The 21,728-nt window shown below is 52.1% G+C and overlaps 3 protein-coding genes across 4 annotated transcripts; 2 read left to right on the top strand and 1 right to left on the bottom strand.

The window, feature by feature from the left end:
* Positions 1-2,306: 2,306 nt before the first annotated feature.
* POU2AF2 (POU class 2 homeobox associating factor 2) lies at positions 2,307-9,490 on the bottom strand (the record flags this gene model as incomplete). Its single annotated transcript, XM_082070405.1, has 5 exons — positions 2,307-2,708; positions 3,330-3,628; positions 4,323-4,365; positions 7,533-7,642; positions 9,421-9,490. The coding sequence occupies 5 exons, from the start codon at positions 9,488-9,490 to the stop codon at positions 2,307-2,309; spliced, it is 924 nt and encodes a 307-aa protein (XP_081926531.1).
* A 2,713-nt stretch (positions 9,491-12,203) lies between these two features.
* HINFP (histone H4 transcription factor) lies at positions 12,204-17,316 on the top strand. The gene is made up of 9 exons (XM_082070321.1): positions 12,204-12,570; positions 12,782-13,008; positions 13,137-13,248; positions 13,707-13,859; positions 14,357-14,434; positions 14,528-14,648; positions 14,759-14,897; positions 15,195-15,319; positions 16,004-17,316. Exons 1-9 carry the CDS (start codon positions 12,408-12,410, stop codon positions 16,524-16,526), a joined length of 1,641 nt encoding a protein of 546 aa, XP_081926447.1. The 5' UTR covers positions 12,204-12,407; the 3' UTR covers positions 16,527-17,316.
* Positions 17,317-18,875: 1,559 nt separating this feature from the next.
* LOC309448603 (complement receptor type 2-like) lies at positions 18,876-21,469 on the top strand. 2 transcript variants are annotated; one of them, XR_014185824.1, is made up of 4 exons: positions 18,876-19,108; positions 19,398-19,565; positions 19,733-19,936; positions 20,061-21,469. XR_014185824.1 is itself a non-coding variant. In XM_082070302.1 (3 exons), exons 1-3 carry the CDS (start codon positions 19,367-19,369, stop codon positions 20,072-20,074), a joined length of 417 nt encoding a protein of 138 aa, XP_081926428.1. In that variant the 5' UTR covers positions 19,142-19,366; the 3' UTR covers positions 20,075-21,469. The 2 variants fall into 2 exon arrangements, 1 of the variants encoding a protein (XP_081926428.1); XM_082070302.1 differs by lacking the exon at positions 18,876-19,108 and having other exon boundaries at positions 19,142-19,565.
* The last annotated feature ends 259 nt before the right edge of the window (positions 21,470-21,728 follow it).

The following is a 21,728-nucleotide window of genomic DNA, read 5'->3' as shown; positions in this document are numbered from 1 at the left end:
ATCAAGAAAAGGAGCATGCTGTGCTGGGGGAGTTACAGGGGAGGGGGTCACAGCCCTGCCTGGTTTGGGACCTGAAGCCCTAGCATTGCTGGAGCTGCTCCCCACTGAAACATGGGTGGTGGGTGGGCAGAGTGTGCTGATGGCACAGGTGCTGTGCAGGGGAGCCAGCACTCCGGTCATGTTTACCTCTGTAACCAGAGACCACAGAGCGGAGCATGCGGGGTGCTCAGCTTCAGTCGTGACTGAGCTGTATGCCTAAAGAAAACATGAAGCACCCGTGTTTGGGGTGTTTCTGCATGTCCTGGATTTTGGAGCGTTTTCAGACTCACAGAGACCCCGCCTTGGTTAAGAGCTGATTGCCAGAGTGCTTCAATCACTTCCAAGGCAACTCAAAAGCTTTCTGTCCATGCTTCTCTCTCAGAGCCTGATGAGAATACAGCCAGACTGACCCAGGTGTCCCCATCCATGCAAGGCCCTTGAAGAAGCTATAACCGAGATAGCTGATGGTGACTGTTTCGCCACTTTGTCAAACAGCAGCTATGGACACCAGTTCAGCCCAACGACGTTATCAGCTGTGGTGTGGAACAAGGCTGCAGGCTCATGCAGGCCTCAGGTTTGGGGGCACAGGGGCTGGGTGTGTGGCAAAGAGACCTGCACACACCCCGATATTCTCTGGGGGCTCCTTGCGTTGCCCTGGCCCGTGGTCAGAGAAGCAGCTCTGGCTGAGCGGGTGCCAGCCTGGGATGCTCCACACCTGCTGCTCGAGCGAGTCTGAACAGCCAGGGAGGTGTTGTCTGAGTTGGGCTGAGCAAGGGTATGGTTGGTGCGTGCACACCGAGGTGCAGAGGCACTCCTGGGCTACAGGGCGGAGCGTGCCAGCATTGGTACTAGGTGGTACCCCTCTAAATAAACAGTTTTGTGTAGAGAACTGACTTGTCTCACTTGTTGCTTACAGGGGCCTGATATTGCTGCCTGTTTCTAGGTCCAGTACTGCATCCCATCCACCTTCCCTCCGCAGAGAGGTGCCTGCACACAGCATGGCATGAAAGTGATGCTCTGGGCCCGATCCTGTTACCCTGGTGCAATTTATGATCCCTTTAGGCTGTTGAGAAGGCTCCAAATGCCCCATCAGCCCCAGGATTTGAGGACAAAAGTCAAGGAGGACCTTAAAACATCTCATCACTAGACACTCTCAGGCCCTGGAAAGCTCCTGTTCTTCCCCAGCGAGGTTTTTGCAACAAAAACTTCTGTGGGTGCCAGGCTGAGGGACAAGACAGGGCAAAGGGGGTACCCTGTGCCGGGGATGAAGGCAGCAAGGGACTCGGCTGCATCTGCGAGGGTTGCGCAGGACGCCTGTGTGTGTGTTTATGTGTGCAGAGCTACCTCTAGTGGCCATGGGGACCGGCCTGGCACTGGGACTTAAATCAGCCTTGTTCCCAATTACAGCCCCAGGTGGGTGTCTGTCGGCAAGGGGCTGGGAGCAGTCTGCCTTGTGCCCACTGACACAAGGCTTTGAATCGCATCACTTGTTCTGATTTGGGGCAGGCAAGAGGGGGAACAGCTCTGTGTTTTCTTCAGGGCAAGAGGGAAGCTGGGGAGGGTGTGTTTTGTGCATTGCAGGTGGGAGAGATGGTGAGGCTTCCTCATGTGCAGATCAGCAGGCAGGATGGTGCCCCGACAGCCCCTGCCAACACTGTCTGCCAGGCCATGGTATAGTGTGGTGAGCTTTATTTGGTTGTAACCTTCTGTGCAGAAGGCTCAAACGTACCATGCCTTTGCTACTCTGGTCATAACTGTCGCCCCAGACAATGCCATGTTCACAGCACACCAGTGGTAGGGATGTAGGTTTATGCCACTGGGTAGCCAGATACCATTATACAGACTCCGTGCTATCAAGGAGGGCTTCCCTCAGCTCCTGCCTTGCTCCCCAGCCTTCCCAAATCTCTTCTGGTAATGTCGCTTTGTAGATGTAGCTTAAGGTTCAGAACAACCTATTCTCTCAGCATCTGAAAAGAAGTACCTGACATGCTTATTTGTGGGAAATGCCCATAGAGTGCAGACATTTTTCAGGCTGTGTATTTTACTTGCAGCACAGCAGGACTGTGAGCAATGACTTTCATAAGGTGCTAGAAGACATCACTATAAGCTAAATGTGGTAAATCCAAGTGACTGTATCTCTAAACAGAGAGTAAAGCATTGCATATTGTTATCATCCTCTGAAGGACCAGTTCTAGGAAAAAGCATACAAGTAATTAATTTTCTTCAATAATGGTCCATTTTTCCTTTCCTCCAGCTCTTATCTCTCGTCAATAAGTTCTTCGTCCTTCATAAGTCCCCCAGATGGGACTTCCATCCTCTTTTGCCCAGGCTGAGTTATCATGAAGGGGCAGCATCTCTGAGGACTGCTCTGGCGAGAGGTGGCTCATCCTGGAGATAACCTCGTTTGACACAGTCATGAACGGTGAGAAGGAGTAGGGTGAGGTGGCAGCATAGCTGGGCGAGTAGTGGACATCTTCCAGAGGCCGCAGAGGGCAGGGCTGTGCTCCGGGGACGGCTGGGGTCCAGCCCGAGCTGCGGTAGGGGGAGACACCTCCGGACTCCTGCGAGGAAAGGCAGCTGGCGCCGGCAGGCAGTGCTTGCAGGGGGTCTGAGCACACACCGTCCGGCTGGCTGAGGCTGTCGGGTGAGGTCTGCTCCCATGGCTCTCTCTGCGTGGAAGTGCGGAGAGAAGGCAAGAAAGACCCTTAAGAACAAAAGCTTGTCCTGGAAGTAACAGCATGTCTAGCTTGGCTTCACTGAGCCAAGTTATCCCCAGAGCCTAGCTAGGTGCACTCAATAGTTTCTGTTGCTCTGGAGCTGTATTTGGTGTTAAAACTGTTGAAAGGAAACATCCCTGCTGTAAATAGTGGTCAAGGCTGGAAATAGGCTCCCATTGGGACTGGCCAGCCCTGCAGCGCTCAGGAGCTCTGTCCTGGGGGTGTGAATGGAGCTGGCTCCCGGGAAGCGGCAGAGATAGGGATAGGCAATAGCCTGGAGCCAACAAAGGGTGTTTCTAGAAACTTAAGGAACTACATGGAGTAGCTGTTTTGGGAGCAGGAGAGGCGGTTAATTTAGGAGCTCATCTCCAACAGAAAGAGAGGACAATTAGATGGAGGATGGGAGCAAAGAGAAAAACAGTTCTCCCTCAGCTCGGGCCCATCTGCTGTGTGCTCTGCTGTGGTTGTCCCCCGTAACAGCCACATCCTTCCCATACAAGTCCCCTTGACTTAACCCCAGCTTTAAATTGGGCAAGCTTGTATTGAGTGACTGAGAACTGTAGACTCACTCACTAGTAGGAAGTGCGCTGTGTCGTTAGGGAAGGGTGGCGGGAGAGGGGGCACAGAAGAAGGGCTGAAGAAGGAGCTGGTCCCAGCTGTGAGGGGAGCAGCACGGTAATCCCCATACTGGTTGGTGAGGTATGGGTCCAGAAGTGTCGGGTAGTCCTGAGGGGCAGAAGAATCACAAGAGAAGGGCTTGGACCCTAGAGGGGATGAGTAGACATCGCTGACAAACTGCTTTGTGTTGTGAAGATCCAGCTCAGCTGTGAAGGATCTCTTGATGCCGTAGTAACCCGCCATGGTAGGTGAGCCTGTGGTGGTCAGAAAAAAGGGTTGGCTAGAGGGAAACCATAACAGCAGCACCTGGGGAGCATCAGAGCTATTAGCATCTCTGCAGGTGCAAAGTAGAGTCCTTTTCTCTCTAGCATTGCCCAGGGCATGAGTCAATCCCATCTTGGAACAGGTGCGTTTGCCCAAGTGCTTTCAGCATCTCAGGCTGCCCTGATCCAGCTGATGACCTCCATCCGCAGCAAACCAAATGTGGTTTGGGAAGCTTCAAGTATGAGGCCGGGCGATGGAGATTAGCTTTGCTGATCTTTGCTTCTTCCTTGCTCTCTGCTACAACTCCTGGGCAGGAGGATGGGGTTACAGCTGCCAAACCACCTGCCCCTGTTCCAGCCTCACTCCCCTTTCCCTGAGCTTATGGAACAAAACAGGGCAGCTCCTGGTTTCACACTTTCTTTCTTCATCTTCAGGTACAACTAGAAGCGGCAGAGGGAAAAGGAAGAGTTCTGTGTGGCAATTCTATCAAAAGAGGGGGGAACTGCTTTGATTACCTCTCTTTGGGAATTTCACACAAGGCTACAGGAGCCTTTCTTCTATTATTACTATTTCTGGTTTGGCTCTTTCAACTACTTTCCTCTCTCTGAGGGGTGGCCAGAGACAGGAGCAATGTCAGTTGTCCAACCTGCATTGAAGGTATTTATTAGGGGAGTAAAACCTCACCTGGCATTTGGACAAATGGTGACTGCGATGTGCTGGTGCTGCCCTGCAAAACATAAAGACGTTACAAAAGTGTCTTTTCGAAGCAAGGCAGCTCTCTAAGCCTGTAGCTTGGGAAGATGTTTCCATAATTCGGATGCACTATTTCAGCCTTGGTACCACGAATATGAAGAGCTTAACTACAACATTTCAAGCCTGAGGCCTCTGAGATGTTAGCAGATGTAGACTGAGATTTTGAAGGTCTTGTGTAGAGCTGATAACAGTAGAAATATCAAGATAACTGGCTGCTTTCTCAGGTACTGGAGGGTTCCCTAATACAGGCATAATGCTGAACAGTCATTTTGGTGTTGGCATGAGACAGATCTCAAAAACGTGGTATCTAAGTCCTTGGCTGGTCAAAACAGTCAGAATCTGTGTTCCTGTGTTGTAGCCCAGCTCTCCAGCCACAAAGCTGCCTTATGTTGTTTCTAGCTCCTGTTTTGGTGCTATAGCGATACTGATGACAATAATCTCCTCCTAGTCCCTAGGCAAGGGAGAATTAGCTCTGAGTGACCCATGGTGGCTAATTCTTTATGAATCACTGTGGCAAAGGCATCTGTTCCTCTGGAACAAAGCTTGTACGTGGAGTTTCATTGAGTTCTATCTGCAGACCCATAAAAGCAGAAATACAGTCCTGCATTTACCTCAGCTGTGCTGTCACCCTGGCCAGTGACGGTGGCATGCTACTTCCAGTTTGCATAGTGCAAACAGGAGGTTCCTACCATAGCAAGCAACCAAATTTAGAGGTTTAGATTTGAATTAAATTTGCCAATACTAGGACTTCCTTTTACTGCCGAGGGAGGTTTGCAGCTGCTCCCTGCTCCGTCATGAAAATGAGCTCTGAGCCCACACAAGTCACACAGGTTCGGGAGTTGTAGGAGGTGTCAGGAAGGAGCCCTTGGTTTTGCAGGCAGAGTGTTCACATTGCACGGTCAGGGCTGGGGCCTCCACTCATCTCTATCTGGGCCATTTTTGGCTGCAGACCTCAGTCAGTGGGGATCATCGCTGGTAATGCATCCTGCCCTGCAAAGCCGAATCCTCCACATGCAAATCTGGTCTCAGCAGACACCCCTCTCTCAGCATCCTCGTCACTTTAGTATTATCTTCTCCTGCTTCAGGCTCCTTATCAGGTGATGAATTGCTCAGCTTAATTTAAGCCCATTAGTTAATTTCCTCCCTGCATTACTTCCTTTCAGTGCTCTGGATCTTCTTCTGTGTCTGTTTAGCATCACTTGAGCCCACAGCGTATTCAGCTGTTGATAAGCTTGGTCTCTGCCTGCCTCACACATGACTGGGCAGAGATACTGGGGCTACTCCAGAGAGATGTGTTGCTTCACTGCCTTGATAACCCAGGAGCATCGTTCAGCTTACAAGGTTGCCTTGGGGGAATAAATGTAAGGATCCAGGTCAAAATAATGACGTGGTCCTGCAAAGGGAATGTGTGATGGGCTTTAATCGGACTTTGGCTTCAGTGTATCTCCTCTCTGGCGCAATCTGTAGCACAGTAGCTGAAATAATAAAAAGTAATAATAAAAACAAAGCTTAATCTGGGCAGGGCACCTCACTGGTTTGCTGAATGATCTGTCCCTGGCTCTGAGTGCTGCTGGGCATAGTGATTCATCTGTGTATCTATCCGTTTTCTCACCTGAGAAAACAAGATAATCCTTTTATCACGCAGACAGGAACTGCTGGTTCATACCTACATGGTGGATAAGCCAGAGGAGATAATGTCAGACCCTCACTAAGCCCAGGACCAAGTCTTTCTGCCCCACAGTTGGTGGGAACTCAGAATCCTGAGCCCTGTGGTTTTTCATCATGGTATGCACTGGTTTACTACTATTTAATATGTACCGGTCTGGCTATCATGACATTTTTGCTCTTCTGCTGCCTCATTAAACAGCCCAGCAGCTCAGCTCTGATGGGCAATGACCTTTCCATAGCAGCACAATCCTCCTCCATAGACCTCCCCTTGCACAACAAAGGCTTAACTGATTTTGGAGCAAATATAACGTTCAAACAAAAAATGCAGCTAAATTACACTGCATCATAAATATACAAAGCAGTGTTCAGTTATCTGCTGTTTGCTTTGATTCTGGATTATATTATGCCAGATAAACAGAGCTGTGCTTATAGCTCTTCTTTTCATGATGCGGATGTTTGCGCTGCACAATAGTTTTTATCTTTCATAGGGAATTAGCAACAGGGCTGACTTTGATTAGATAGACACACAACTGCTAGGCTTCGGAATACAAACCAAAGGGCAATAAAGCAAGCAGCAAGCCTTTCACAGTTCCTAGGAAGCCATTGAAGCTGCTGCCGTTGAAGCAGGTAGAGCGTGATAGTCATCATCATCGAGGATGTGTCTTCTCAGTGAGTGCCAACACAGCAGTTGCTTCCTGCAGCTGCCCAAGCAGTTTTCCACATGCCTGTCCGGTGAGAGCACGTGTTTCCCAGCCACTGCCCATGGCTCAGGGTGTCCTCTGCCTCTCTGCATTAGCTGGAGGCCCTGGAGAGGTCTATGGTTAGGTCTTGCTTTGTTTGGTGGTGCCCATGCTATTCTGCTGCCTGTTTTGTTACGCAGAGTTAACATGCATGACAGAAACAGTGAGAAAAATACTTGTAAATCCCTTTGAGGTCTCTTTGTTCTGCTAAAGGCAAACGGCTTGTGAGGAAAAGAGCATCAAAACTCCTAACATGTGCCTTCTGCTGCCAGTAATTCAGATCTCTGCTCTTCGCTCTTTCCTTTCTGGACACAGTTTTGCTTTTCTGCCTAATAATTGAGAAAAAACAATGTAGCATACTATAATTCAACTTAAGTTTCCTGTTGCTATAGAACCACTTTAAAAAGTCATCATCTCTTACAAACTGGTGTTTGGCCTCTTTCCAGACCATAACATCACCGCATCTCCCCTGGCACTCTACTATGCCAGAAAGGAGCTGGAAAGAGCACAACATTCATGGAACAGCATCTATTTTTGTGGCACTGAGTTGTTCGAGTGTATCTAGTGAAAAAGGAAGTTGACTTGGAAATGTGTCATCTGCAGGATGTGAAAGGAATGAGAAATGTAGCATCAGTGCCCTGAACTCAACATAAATGCTCTTTAAATTGGAGGATTACATGACATGACTTTTCTGCTTAAAAAGGAAAAGTGGGGGTGGGGGGAAGTGACTTACACTGAAGCGGGAGCCACTGCTCTCCCTGGATCGTTTCTCAGCAAGAAGATCCTTGACCGTGTGTTTCACTCGCACTCCTTGGTACACCCGTTTGCTAAAATTTGTAGGGACTGAGGGAATGAAATGAACGTTAGAGGAGTTCAATGACAGCACAGAGCAGCTGGAGGAGGTTGTCACACAAAAAGCAAACTCATGGCCTTTGTACACCAAGTTAGGAAGGAGGCACATAAGACTGCTATTATGAATACAGAATCATCCCTTAGGAGCCCAACAGTGAAAGCTGCTCATCTGTGTAGAACAAAGACTGAGGTGCCATGTGGCTTCTGTGCAGCTCCCTCTGTGCCAGATATGGCTGGCTGATGGTTTCTGGCTTTTGTTTTTCCAAGAGAGCTCTGGAGGATCCTACAATTCCCCTTTGGGCCAGCAAAATTTGGTTTAACCATACAATCCCCATTGCTTTCAGCAGGGATGCTGTGGTTTAGCCTCTCCTTGCCGTTCTGGAGCTGCTGGCTTTCAGCACATCGCTCTGTGAGCTTTGGTTTCAGTGCAGCAAAGGTGGAAATACACCCAATGGTTCGTGTGGCACCTCTGAAAGGTGACGTGCATTGCAGTGCGGATCTCGGGAAAGGAAAAGGAGCTGACTGCTCAGCCTGCTTTGTATCCACAGCAAATACAGGGAGGTACTTGAGAACTCTGTTGTTTCATCAGGGTTATGGGGGAAGGCACAAGGAGTGGTACAGTGTCTTAGCCATGTCAACAAGAGGCTGATGGCAGGCCTGGCTGCATTTGCTTGACCTGCCTGGAACACAGCACAACCTGTCCATAGGGTCTGTGTGATTTTTGGTGTGAGACATCTGTTTTTTCCTCTGCCTGGATAAAGCTTTACGAGATCTGCCTTGTGTCCAGACGTTTTGGCACAAACGAGGGCAGAGAAGTACAAGGTACAATACCAAGCACACCTGTTTTCTCCTGACTGTGCCTGAACAGAGAACCTGCACCTGTGCAGCTGGAGAGGAGTGTCCATATGGGCTTTCATTGAAACCTTCCAGAGAATAACTTAACTTTGAAGCTAATCCCTTGGAAAACATGCAGCCATATTCTGCCAAGAGAAAACAAACAGCCATTCCACAGCTGATGTGCTTGATCTCTAAATCTGTGATCTATTGTTTTGCCCTTCTGCTTTTTGGGATGTGTCATTTGGCTCAATTTATCACTCGTTCATGTGGTCTTGTGTCCCCAGGTGTACATACACATGAAGAGATTAGAAAGGGAAGAGTAGAGAGTTTAAATAGCACAGAATCTCAGTGCTGGCTTGGGGTTACCCCAAATGTTTGTTATTGACCTATAGCAATTGCAACAAAGAAATCTGCCTCCTATAGTCCCTTTTCAGGGCTGTTCTACAGAGTGCAGCTGGAAGCATGGGTACCCGGGGTGCCTCTGTCCTCTAACCCTGTTTCTAACTTAGCAGTCCAGCCTCATATAACTAAACCTGTTGCTTTCATTGAGTTATTCAGCAGGATCTGATGCTGAGGTATTAAAACTCCAGATAATTCTGCTATTGGCAGCATCGGGAAGGGAATGCTAATTTAGGCCTGAGCTCAAGCAAATTAAAGCAAACAGAATAATATTTCACACCACTTTGATCTAACTGCCTTTTGGAAAAATATTGCATTATGAAGGAATATCGTTTCAGTCTGGAGAAGGCTGAACATGCTAATAGGTATTATTAAATTCTTGGGACATTAAAGATGCCACATTGATTTTAGACAATTATTTCTTCTGCTTTTTTTTTAATCTGAGCCTAAGGACGGCACAGTATGTTCTCGCCCTGGTATTTCCATGAAGATGCATCTTTACAGTTGTGAAAAGTCAAGGTGCTGAGACTCACCCGTTTCCATTGTCGTCACTGCTGACGAGTCCCAGTTCTCAGATTCTGCAGGACTTTGGAGAAGGACCATCCGTCATGAGTTCCCTGAGCAGAGTGAAGTCAGAGCTCATACTGCACTGGAAATTCCAGCTGAGCCTGATGGAAATGTGTTTTCTATGAATTTAGTGATGTCTCCACGATACCTGTTTGGAATTTGATTAAATGCAAATCTTTTGATGTGTGTTCCACTCCAATTTGCATGGTCAGTACGGACCATTCCCAAGAGCCTCTTTCCTGTCTGTGCTGACATTTCATGGATGAAAACTGAGCTGAGGTTGAGGTTTACCAACAGAAAAATCTTTGGTTAACGTGAAAGGCTGGTAAGTGTTGCAGTGACAAGCCATCTCCTTACAGGTGAGGAACCTAGTTAGAAAAACAAGTTTTGAGACAAGAGTATCCTCTTGTGTAGGTGTGAGATGATACCCATGTGCTGTTGAAGATGCACACAGCAGATGTTACCTGGGAGGGTAGCACCATCTCTCTGGGACCCCACAGGCTAGCTTGTGCATTACACAGTTAAAACTGGATCTTTGGACACTGTGAAACCAGGAGGCACCTGTGGGGACACGAGTAATGCTCAGCCAGGGACAGCACGCTCATGGGACCGGCAGGAGCATCCTTTAGCAAACCCACGTGCTCCTGGGGGGGCAGAAATCCAGGGTTTGGGTCTCTGCTATCAAGTGACGTGTCCCCTTTCTGAAGGTCTGGGGTTAGTCTCCAGTGAGGTGCCAGGAGAGGACCCGTTCTTACGCTCCTGCTGGACCCAGATTAAAGGGAACTTTGGCCAGGTTTGCTATAGCCATTCTTCTGTTACCAGCCTCCAAATTGTAGCAAGTCTGTTCCTGCAATATCTGAACCAAGAAGCAGAGTTAAGCCTTTAAATTCATCTTTAAGCACTGTTTATACTCTGCTTGTGAAACATACGCACATTTGCACAACCTATCAATATGGTAAGGACAGGCCACGGTGAGGCAGCTGATCTCTGCAGCGTTCTGTGTACAAGCAGAGCAGGCTGGCGTGGAGCATTGCTGTGCTCATCTTAGGTGAGCAGGACAAGACCGGCGCCAATATGTTTCTCATAATTAAATATTTCTCCTCTTGTGGAGTCTGCTGCCAGCTTGTGGGTTTATTAGGTAAGACCCATCTCTCTTTGTAATTCTGTTTGCTTTCCCCAGCACCGGCCCAGAGATTAATTTGGCCTGTCATGTGAACTGCCTTTCTGGGGAAGGCTATTGGGGTTTTTAAAGTGTAAATACTCATTTCCTTCAGAAGAAAAATAAAATACAAAGAGCAGCAGCTGGCAAAAGCTGCATCTGCTCAGGCCATTGAGGCAAGTGGGGAAGGCAGAGCTGAAATCACATCCTGAATAATTCCCAATATTCTTAACTTGCAGAATGACTCCAGTATTCTGCCTGCTCAGACACAGAGCTCAGGACCAAGAGGACACTGCACGATCAAACTCATGGATGACTTGTGCTCTTGTATACAGTCTTTCACTGTGTATATGTGCCCTCATATAAGACAAGTCCTATTTTGGCTTGTCCATTCCTGGCCACCCCCTTCCTAGTACCCACAGGTGTCTCGGATTTGGCTAACAGGTAATAGAATGGGCAGGAAGCACTGGGCGGGTCGGTGAAGCGTGGGCAGGTGTAAAGTCACAACAGAAGAGGGCAGTCTGTGCTCTGTCAGCAATAGGCTCAGTTTGCCACCTGTCTCCTGGCAGGCTTCCCGGATGGTTTTGTCTCCTGTGCTGGATATTTATGTACAATACTTTTGTTAGAATATACCAGTTAAATCCCAGCCTTATTCAAGCTAATAGCTTGGCGCTCTCTAGCCAGTCCAGGTGTTTTCTGTACTGACTACAAAATAATCACATTGACAACAATGGATCCTGCAGAAAACAAGTAAACAGAGATGAGATAAAAACTCAGTCTTCTTTTAGATAAGATCTATCTCTTACCTTACATTTTCATTTGAAAAAGCATCAGACCCAGATTTTCTATATAGTTTAGTGAATTTGGGTGTGTACTTTCCATTCACATCAGAGGGGGGAGCCAGTGTGTATGACAGGAGTTATAGTAATAATGGTGTACTGGCAAGGCACACTTTGTGGCACATTTCATACAGTCCCATTTGGTTTTAAAATGGCATTTATCTGTGCCGAAGCAAACTTTATGAGAATCGTTTCTCCATTTTGTGTTACAAAAGCCTGGAACAGCAGCCATAATAGTAAATATATATTTGTTTATTCCAAGCTGTCATTTCAATTTGTCTTCTCATTGCTGAGTAAAGAGAACATGTTGCATTATCTCACAGAAGGAACCACAATACCGACAGACTTTTTGTTCTGTGCTTGTCCAGGATGCCCAATTGCGTGGATTTGGCTGCAAGGGCTCTTGTTTAAGTGAGAAGCTGTTCTGGAGGCACCAGAAATTGACATACGTGGCAGTAGCAAAGCCTGTGCTGGGCTTTGAGCTCCGGCACCGCGAAGCCAGGTCCCATGCCCCCTCCTATAAATACCAAAAGCGGTCTGGGCTCCTGGGATACGCGTGTCCCCAAACCAAGCGCGACTCGACGCCGCGGGCCGGCCCCGAGCAGCGTGGGAACCTCCGCGAGCCGGCGCCGCTTCCCGGCGGCCCCGCTCGGCCGCTGCACGCGCGCAGCCGGCTCCTGCGCGGCGATTGGTCGGCGCTTCGGCGGCCGCGGCCGCTATTGGACGAGCGGGCGCGGTCCGTTGGGTTCCGGCGCCCCCCTGCGGGGCGGGTGCGTGGGGCGGCCTCCCGTGGGCGGCTCTGCCCGCGGCTCCCGCCGCCCCGCACGCCGGTTCGCTGCCCCGCACGCCGGTTCGCTGCCGCTGGGCCCGGGCCGGATCCGGGCAGTGGGGGACTGCGGCGGTGCGGGGAGCCCGCGGCCCCTCCGACCCGCCCTTCGGGGCCGGCAGCCCGGCCATGGCGCCCGCCAAGGCCGGCGGCAAGGAGGCCTTGGTGCTGCAGTGCGAGTGGGATGTGTGCACCTACGTGGCCTCGAAGATGGAGGAGTTCTGCGAGCATGTGTCCCAGCACCTGCAGCAGCACCTTCCCGCCAAGCAGGAGGACGAGATGGACCCTCTCGGTAAGGAGCAGCCTCGACTGCTGCGGCTCAGGAGCCCTCCGGGATATTTAATTGTGAGAGAACCCGCTTCTCCCTGAGCTGCTGCACGACTGGAATCTCCTGGGGGTGGGGGGTGGAAAAAGCCATGATGCTTCTCTGTCTGCAGGAACCTGAGCTTTGGAGAGTGTCCATCAGACCATTATGGCCTGCGTGTCTCCTGTTTGTGTTGCAGAGGAATACACGTGCTTGTGGCAGGAATGTGGTTTCTGTTCCCTGGAGAGCTCGGCTGACCTCGTTCGCCATGTGTATTTCCACTGCTACCACACCAAGCTGAAGCAGTGGGGGCTGCGGGCCCTGCAGAGCCAGTCAGATGTGAGCCATTGCCAGCTGGACTTCCAGAGCCGCAATATCATTCCCGAGATCCAGGAAAACTTTCTGTGTCTGTGGGAGTACTGCGAGGTGAGAACGGCTCACCTGCGTGCCTGCCTGTTGCTGTGTTTGTACCTGTGTGAAGGCATCTGATGTGCTCTGGCTGATGCCAGCTCGTGCTGATCTTTTCACCCTGTTCTGTCTCTGCTCCCCAACAGAGATCATTTGATAATCCTGAGTGGTTCTATCGACACGTGGAGGATCACAGCTTCTGTTCAGAGTACAAGGCAGGAGGGAAGGAGAACCACGTGGTCCTCTGTGGCTGGAAAGGTTAGTGGGTGCATGCAAGGCCACCTGCAAAAGTTGTATGGTAGAACTCTGCAGTCCTTGGCAGGGTTTCAGAGAGCTTCTTGAGCTTCAAAAATATGTCTGTATGGTCCCAACAGTGAAATATTCCTGTAGAATTTCCTTCAGGGGATCCAGCTGAGTGCTTAATATTGAACTTTTCATTTATATTTAATTAGTACCTAGAAGAAAATGCTCCAGTTTAATATTTTGAATAGTTTCTCTCTTCTGTATTTGTGAATTACCTTAGCTGCTTGCAGTGAGGGGAGCCCGTACCGGTTGTACACTAGTGATCTCATCCTGCTGTAACCCTGCTCTGTGGGCTTTCTGGAGCTGGGAGTTGATCCTTGCTGGTCAAAACAGAAGAAGCCTGTATTCAGTCAGGTTGTGGATCGTGGCCCATGCGTGAAGGTTCTTAATGGCGTTCTGTTGTTTCCCTTTAGACTGCGATTGCACCTTCAAGGGGCGCTGCAAACTGCGGGAGCACTTGCGCAGCCACACGCAGGAGAAGGTGGTGGCCTGTCCAACCTGTGGGGGGATGTTCGCCAACAACACCAAGTTCTTCGACCACATCCGTCGTCAGACTGCTCTGGACCGTAAGCTCCTGCAGGCAGGGGAGTAGTGGGTTGTGAGCAGTCCTCTGTCCTGGGTGTTCTTGGAAATGGCCCAGCTGCTCTGATGGCTGGGAACTCAGACGCTGATGAATCTCTGAGGAGTGTCCTCTTGCAGAGGCAGCAGGGTTGGAGGCTGACAAGTCTGCACAGGGTTCATACTGCTGCAGCCAGAGCTGTTCCTCCTGTAGGGACGCGGGGCTGAGGTCAAAGAGAGCAGCTGGGCAGCTGCAGCAGCACTCAGATTTGCTTGTTGAGTTCCCTTGTGCTGCGCTGGCACGGACTGTGCGTGTGTGATGGTTGCTCCACGCTTCCTGCACTGGCGGCACAGAGAGGCAGTGTGAAGGGGAGGCAGATTGGTCTTTGCAAGTGATTTTTGTTTGACTTTCTAGTCGGTGTTTGCTGCTCTTTGTGCTGTTCTCTCTGCTTTGATCTATTTTCTCACCACCCTCTCCCCTTTCTCCCTGGCCCTGATGATGCAGAACAGAGGTTTCAGTGTTCTCACTGCTCCAAGAGGTTTGCCACAGAGAGGCTGCTCCGTGACCATATGAGGAACCATGGTGAGTAAAGGCCTGTTCTCCCAAGTGAGGCTGTGAAGAGCGTGTGCTGTCTCCTGCTTTGTGGTGATGTTTTCCACCTGTTCTTTTGCACAGTGAACCATTACAAGTGCCCTCTGTGTGACATGACCTGCCCACTACCCTCCTCCCTGCGCAATCACATTCGTTTCCGGCACAGCGAGGAGAGGCCATTCAAGTGTGACTACTGTGATTACAGGTAAGGACCAGGGCTTTCTGTCTTCCCAGACTGGTGATGGAGGAGCAGACAGAGGCGTGTGTGTGTGTGCTGCACAGTATTCAGCATTTTTCCTTATATTTTCCTTTTAGCTGCAAGAATCTCATTGACTTGAGGAAACATCTGGACACGCACAGCAAAGAGCCAGCCTATCGCTGCGAGTTTGAGGCTTGCAGATTCACTGCACGTTCCCTCTGCTCCATCAAGCTGCACCACCGCAAAGTCCATGAGGTGGGAAGGGAGCAGAGGGCTATTCTGCTTTCTACTCTCTCCCAATGAGGCTGAGAACCACTAAGTGCAACGTGCTGTACAGAAGCACGAGGAAGAAAGCTAAAGTAGTGTGAAGTGCCCAAGACTGAGGAGGGCTGTAGGAATGTGAGGTCAGATTGCATTCCTGTCTTACTGCTGCAATGATACAGCATGGCAGTCTTCTCAGAGCACCTGATTCTTCCTTTCGTGCATGTGCGTGGGTGCCAGGCGCTCTGATCAGGCTCATGGAGTATTCACATCCCTCTCTCTGCCCTTCAGGGTGACTCAGAGCCCCGGTACAAGTGCCATGTCTGTGACAAGTGCTTCACACGTGGAAACAACCTCACTGTCCACCTCAGGAAGAAACACCAATTCAAATGGCCCTCGGGGCATCCTCGCTTCAGGTACTGCTTCTCCTTATCTCTTTACTACCTCCTCTCTAGTGCAAGAGACAGCTGGAGCTGCATCTTGCTGCAGCAGAGACCCGGCAGTGCTTTGGCTCTGACTTTTGCCTGTAACGCACTCAAGACCCATTTCCCAGCGGCTGAGAGGTGCTGCACAGAAAGCTTTTGGTGGGGTCTGGCACAGTGACAGTGCAGTGCTGGGTGGCAGCTCCAACAGTGTGTCAGAGATCAGGGCAGCAGTGGCACCATCGTCACTGCATGTGGTGGGAGGCTTCTGAGCTTGCCTGGGGCAAGGTCCAGGTGTCTCACTGTAGAGAGAGCTGCTGCAGTTCAGTCTCTTTACAGATACCTCTGCATGCTCCCTAGGAAACTGCAAAGTGTTTCCAGGGCCTAAAAGCTGGGTTGGGAAGAGCACGGACATCAAATGCACCCAGTGAAACAGAGTGGTGGAAGGAGGTGGTCTTTGGAGGTGATAGAGGCCTTGGAGAAAGCTCAGAAACCACCACAGAATGTGTTTTTAGGGGTAGGGCTGAAGGATTTTTATCTTATTTGCCCGGTATCATCTGGGCATTGGAACTCAGAATATAGTGCTGCTTCCTTAGCTGCTGCTTCAGACTATTACCTGTCTCTTGGGAAGGGGCTGCAGTGTGACTGGCTCCATCAACTCTGCCTCTCTCTGCTCAGGTACAAGGAACATGAGGATGGCTACATGAGGCTGCAGCTGGTGCGTTATGAGAGTGTGGAGCTGACAGAGCAGCTACTGAAGGACAGAGAGAAGCGGGGAGAGGCACTAGGTGGCTCAACAGAGTGCGTGGTGCTGTCTGAGGGAGAGGGCAACTTGCAGGGCATCATTCTGGAAGCGCCGGAAGAGGCTCCCCTGGTGGAGAACAGTATTGCTGAGCTGCAAGGGGCCCTGCTGCGCCCAGCAGCTTGCTCTGCGGACAACCCTGAGCCAGCACAGCCGAGTGCCATCCCAGGAGCAGCACTGTCATCAGAGCAAGAACCCAGCACCCCAGCCAACCCCATCATCCGTGTGGTGAACCGGACTAATGAGCATGGGGAGAGTGAGACTGTGTATTATGTCATGGCTAGCACATCTTTAGAGGACCAGGTGGCAGCACCCAGTGGGCTGACTACAGAGCAGGAGGAGAATGTCATGGACCGTCTGCAGAAGACGGCTGAGGAGCTGGGCATCCAGATTGTGTGAGCTGCTCACCTGACTCTCTGCATGTAGAAAACTTGGGCCTCCGTGGGATGTAGCGGTGGGGAAGGCTGGGAAGTGATTGGGGGAGAGGGCTGGCTTGTCTTCACCTGCCTGCAGCTGGCTAGCTTCCCCTCTGCTGCCCTAGCCTCAGTGGCTGCTGGTTCTGGTCAGCATGGCGAGAAGGGAAGGACTCCCTCAGTTGTGGGTCAAGTGATCTGAGATGTAAAGAGCTGTCTGTCTCCTCCCTTTGGGGATTAGGGACTAGCAAGCCTCCCACCCTTCCAGGAGGTTTGGCCTTGGCCTGGCACAGGCCTTCCTCTCTTGGTCACTCACTGGTGATGTGGTCCCTGCTGCTGTGCAGCGAAGTTGTCAGCCCCTGCTGAGCCAGGTCCTCAGCTGGGACCTGCCCAGGCAGGCTGAGGTGCTGAGCAGACCCAGCAGCTAAAGCCTTTTCCCTGGAGAGATGCATGGCCCTGAGCAGGCCTGCTCTCCCCCATCCTTAACTTTGCTCTCCAAGGGACGACACGCTCTACTTCTGCCTTCATCAGCACCTCCCTGCACATCATCTTTCCTGGGTTGTTCAGCTGGTGGCTGTTGGTGTTTGCGCCACTGATCTCTGGGAGGAGAGGGCTGGAGGTGCTGTCCTTTACAGGCCACCGCTACCCTGCAGCACTGGGGGACTGGGAGCATCTTACTGCTTTTGTCCTTCCCTGGGTTTCCTCCCCACATTGGGGCTTGGGTTCCTAGTTGGGCAAAGTGTACTTTGGCAAGACAAATAAAAGTCAGACTTCCAGGTCAACCAGTGTTTGGTGTCTGTTTAAGCCCCATCCCGGCCAGCTGCTGTGGTGAGAGGATAATACCAAGTTGCCCGGGGCTGCATCATGGGGAGTGGGCACTGAAGAGCTGCCAGGATCTCTTGACATACCCTATGGGCAGCTGCTTGGTGTAGCAGGTTACTGCTTTGGAGAGCGTGGTGTTCCACGTCCCAGAGGTGGCACTGGAAGGCCAGGTTTAGCTCTAGCACTCTTGTTCCCTGCTGCCCTGATGTGGGTTTGATTTTTGCCGCTTCCTTCAGGACGTGAATGCCAGCTGCTTGCAATGTCATTTTTTTTTTAATATAGAGAGTAGCCTGGCCTTGTGAGCAGAGCCAGCTTGCCCTTCGTCGAGTGATTTGGATGAGAACAGTGTGAAGCTGGTGTCCCTGGAGTGACACTCAGGCGCTCGCTGCCTTGTGCACGGAGGTGATGTGCCCAGATGGAGGCAGGGAGGCACCCTGCTGATCTCCTGCGTTGGGCGCTGACTTTTCCCCCTCACTTCCTTTCTCAAGCAGTTCAGCAAAAGCTGTTGGAATTCCAGGTTAATGGGGGAAATCACTTTATGCTAAACCCTTGGCCATCTGCTCACTTTCTAATTACAAACACTGGGGGTGTGATTTGTGGCTGTGCCCTTGGGATGGGGTGAGGCAGGGTGGGAGGCAGCTGGTTGTCCCCGCAGCCCTGGCAGTGGGCACTGCAGGAGGATGCTGCTGGCTCTGCAGGGAACATCCCTGGGCTGTCAGCATGCAATGTAGCCGAGCCTTGCCCAGCCTTCCCCGTGCCTGCCTGGTCCTTGCTCCCTGGTACTTGGCAGAGCTGGGCCAAGGACATCTTCGAGAGAACAGCCTCCTGCCAGGTTTGCCTTCGCAGCACCTCCAGCTTGGCCCTCTTTCCAACTCACAGGCCCCCGGGCTCTGCTGCCAAAGCCGTGCTGTGCTTGCGTTATCTTGGGCTGCCGCACTCCTGCCCTACATGAGTGCTGGGTGTTGGGACTGCAGGAGAGGCTGTGGTGGCTGGGAGGAGTTGTCCCTTTAAACACGGGGTCCGGGGAGGGTAATCTGCCAGAGATTATCTGATGGGCAGAGGATTGGATTAAAGGGAATGTCTCCTCCCTTCGCCCATGTCCTAAAGCATCCCCTGTCCTGTGTGTATGGAAACCAAGTTCACTTTCTCCTGACCGAGCAGAGAGTGGGGCCTTTGATTTGAGGGCTAAGGGGAGGAGGGCAAAGTGTGCGCTATGGGACTGGCCCTCCTCTTCCTCGCTGTGCTGGCCACGCTGATCTCCTGTGAGGACCCAGAAGGTAATGGTGCGTTTGGGGGAAGAGGGGCTTACAGGGTGCCCTAGAGCTGCTGGAATCTGGCTGGACGGGTCTGCCCCAGCAGGGAGAAAGACCTTTATCATATCCCTGCACCAAGGCTTGGCACAGGGAGGGGCTGGCTTGCAGGAGAGCTGGGGGCTGTTAATGGGCACTGTCCTTATCACAGCAGGGGTGAGGGAGGAGGCTGAGATGAGCCGTCATTGGGCTGGTACCACCTCCCTGTGGGTGTTTCGGGGCTGGGGAGCTGCTGGGAAGGGTGGTCCTGGGCCCCCTGACTCAGGCCAGCCCTGCTCTGCCTTGCTCCCTGCGGCACCAGGAGACCTGGATACTTACTGGTCTGGCACAGCACCCATCTGCTTGGGGGGCTGCAAGGGGAAGCACAAGGAGCTGAAGAGGAGCCAGTGTGGGAATGGCAGCTGCTGCTGGCTGGGCTACAAGTCCTTCTGCAGAGGTACAGCCAGAGGGGGGACTGGGGCAGCCCTGGGGTTGGCTGCAGGGCTTGCACAGCCAGCTTGGGGATGGCTGGTTTTGTGCCACGTGTGTGCAGTCCCTCCAGCAGCCCGGTCCCCAGGTCACAAGGGGACGCAGCCCTGGAGCACCCACAGATTCTGCCCCGTACCCTGGTCCTCACCCAGGCCCCACAACCTTGTCTGGGTGCATTCCCTTGGGCTGCCATTCTGCTGAGCAGGCTGTGCAGGGTGCTAGCCCCATGCTGCCCACGGGAACCTCCCTGTCCCCAGTGAACTGCGGGCGACCCGAAGCGGACTTCAACTCAGTGGTGTATGGCAACGACTGGTGGGTTGGCTCGGTGGTGCGGTACAGCTGCCGGCCCGGATTCCTGCTGCTGGGGGACCCGGCCAGCGCCTGCCAGTCCGACGGCCGCTGGACTCCCAAGCCCAGCTGCCTCCGTGAGTATGGCTGGGGGTCATGCGGAGCCTGAGGTGGCACCCTGCTTGCGTGGGGAGCAGGCAGGAGGGCTTCAGGTGTATCCTGGATGTCTCTTTTCCCTCAGCCCACTGTGGGAGGGCTGTAGAGCTGGTGGGCACCCTGCAATTTGTGCCCACTGCTCTTACAGGGATCTGCCTGCGAGGTCGGATCGAGATCAGCGAGCGGGACATTACTGGGAGGTGCTCCTCGTCGTGCAGCACCCAGGCCCACCTGGGAGCCTTCCTCAACCATGGCTGCATCAAGATCTCAGCCTGTGTCACCAAGCACTCAGGCTGGGCTCGCTGGTTCCTGCGCTGTGACATCTGTGAGTGCGACTGCCATGTCCCATGCGGTGAGTACCAGTAGCGGCTGCCCACCTTTGGTAAGGGCCTGGCTCACTCTTTTGTGGGAAGGGGTGACCAAGAGCTGGGGGTTGCCAAACAGCTCAAAATCTGCTGCTCTTGCTCTCCTTACAGGTTCCTCCAGGTAGAGCTGGGCGGTCCAGGGCTGTGGCCACTGGCCCCATGTCAAGGGAGGCTTCCACCCTGGATGTCTGCTTCCCTTTGCCACGTGTCTCCAGTGCTGCACTCCTTCCATAAGCCCTGTTCATCCCAAGGCTGACATCTGAGAGGAGATGTGGACTCACTCTCTCCCTTCCTGCCTGGCCCCATCCTGTGGCTCCCCAGCAGCAGGGGATGCTCTGTGAGCAGCAGGCGCTGGGGCGCTGCATGTGCTTCCTGCAGCTGGGCTTGAGGGCTTTGGTGTCTCAGCCTCCATTTGCCCAGATACTTCCTAGAGGAGGCTTATATCCCCTTTTAGCGGGGAGGTAGCATGTGTGCCTGTGCCTGTTGGAGAAATATCTGTACCGTCTGTGCTGCAGGTTGTGATTTCCCCCTGGCCAAGTCCCTGACCTGAGAGATAGACCTTTCCTGTGTGCGTGCTGCAGCTGTCAGGGCTGGAATGCAGGATCCGCCTGCTATCCCCACGCCATGGGCAGGGCACGCAGGGCAGAGCAGCCTGGCCAAGGCTGCACCACCTATTGCTGAGGAATCAAGTGTTACAGTGGGACAAACCACCCTACAGCCTCCCTTCCCTAAACTCTTTTTTCTCCCCATTGGCCCTTCACTTCTCACTGGGGAAATGATCAGAGAGTTGCACTCATGTTGATGCCAGTTCCTGACTCCATTCAGGAACAACCTTGTGCTCCCTGGGGCTGCCCTGGCTCCCTCTGAGGCAGCAATGGAAAAGCCAGACTTTGTATTCCCCCAGGGAAGGAGAAGGTGGTCTGGAGCATGTATGATGGGATTTCTGGTGGAGCTGGAGGACCAACAGTACCACCGCGGGTAATTAAACTATGCTTACAGGAAATCACACAGGTTTTCCAGTCATGCAAAGAGATTCTGTTGCCTGCTCTGTCCCTAGAGTCCTGGACATAAATAAAAGAGCCAGGACAGGCTCCCGCTGCCACTGATGCTCTCCTGAACACGTGAGCTACCATGGGGACACAGGTATGGTCAAGGCCACCATAGGAAGGTCCTAGCTGGGGACCACATGAATGCTGAATGTGCCCATGGGCACTGGACTGCTTTCTGGGCACTGGAGTCCCATGCCTGCTAGCTGTTCACCTCAAAATAACTCCACAGCAGGAACTGCTAGTTGTTGTATGGCCACCAGCTTGGTCCTGACCCAGTCTTGAGCAGCTGAGAAGAAAGTGACTTTAGCATCCCAGACCCTGTTTGTGCTCATGGGGATGGGAGTCAGCAAACTGGATTGGTCCGGTGTGCCTTTTTCTCCACGATGACTTAAGATGTCACTATGGAGCTTGGCTCCACAATACCTCCTTGTGCCCTCCACGTGCTCAGCCTGCGAGCTGCCCTGCCCCACAGTCTCTCCTCTGGCTGGATCCTGCTCCGCCAAGGGAGCAAAATCACTGCCCTGAGCTCTGTGCTGGCCCAAGGCGGCTGTGGGAGGGGAAAACTTTCCTTGCCTCAACAGATGGTTTTTTAATTAATACTCCTGTTAGTGCCACCCATTTCCATATGTCTTTCATGTTTAAGAGCTGTGGTGGGTGAGAGGTGTGAGTAACAGCGAGGATGGAGCCAGGCATGGTGCTGCAGAGGGGGGGGGTGCAGGGGGATGGCAGG

This window comes from Streptopelia decaocto, assembly GCF_964273445.1.
Source record: "Streptopelia decaocto genome assembly, chromosome: 21".
In the NCBI taxonomy this organism is placed as follows: Eukaryota; Metazoa; Chordata; class Aves; order Columbiformes; family Columbidae; genus Streptopelia; species Streptopelia decaocto.
The sequence above is the reverse complement of the archived record's forward strand: the minus strand, read 5'-3'. Positions and strand labels throughout refer to the sequence as shown.

Excerpts from the sequence above, each read along its gene's own strand:
- HINFP (XM_082070321.1), top strand. The coding sequence starts at position 12,408 with ATGGCGCCCGCCAAGGCCGGCGGCAAGGAGGCCTTGGTGCTGCAGTGC. Across the intron at positions 12,571-12,781 it reads GGACGAGATGGACCCTCTCG|AGGAATACACGTGCTTGTGG; the intron begins GTAAGGAGCAGC and ends TTTGTGTTGCAG. Across the intron at positions 14,898-15,194 it reads ACCACCGCAAAGTCCATGAG|GGTGACTCAGAGCCCCGGTA; the intron begins GTGGGAAGGGAG and ends TCTGCCCTTCAG.
- LOC309448603 (XM_082070302.1), top strand. The coding sequence starts at position 19,367 with ATGCTGCCCACGGGAACCTCCCTGTCCCCAGTGAACTGCGGGCGACCC. Across the intron at positions 19,566-19,732 it reads TCCCAAGCCCAGCTGCCTCC|GGATCTGCCTGCGAGGTCGG; the intron begins GTGAGTATGGCT and ends CTGCTCTTACAG.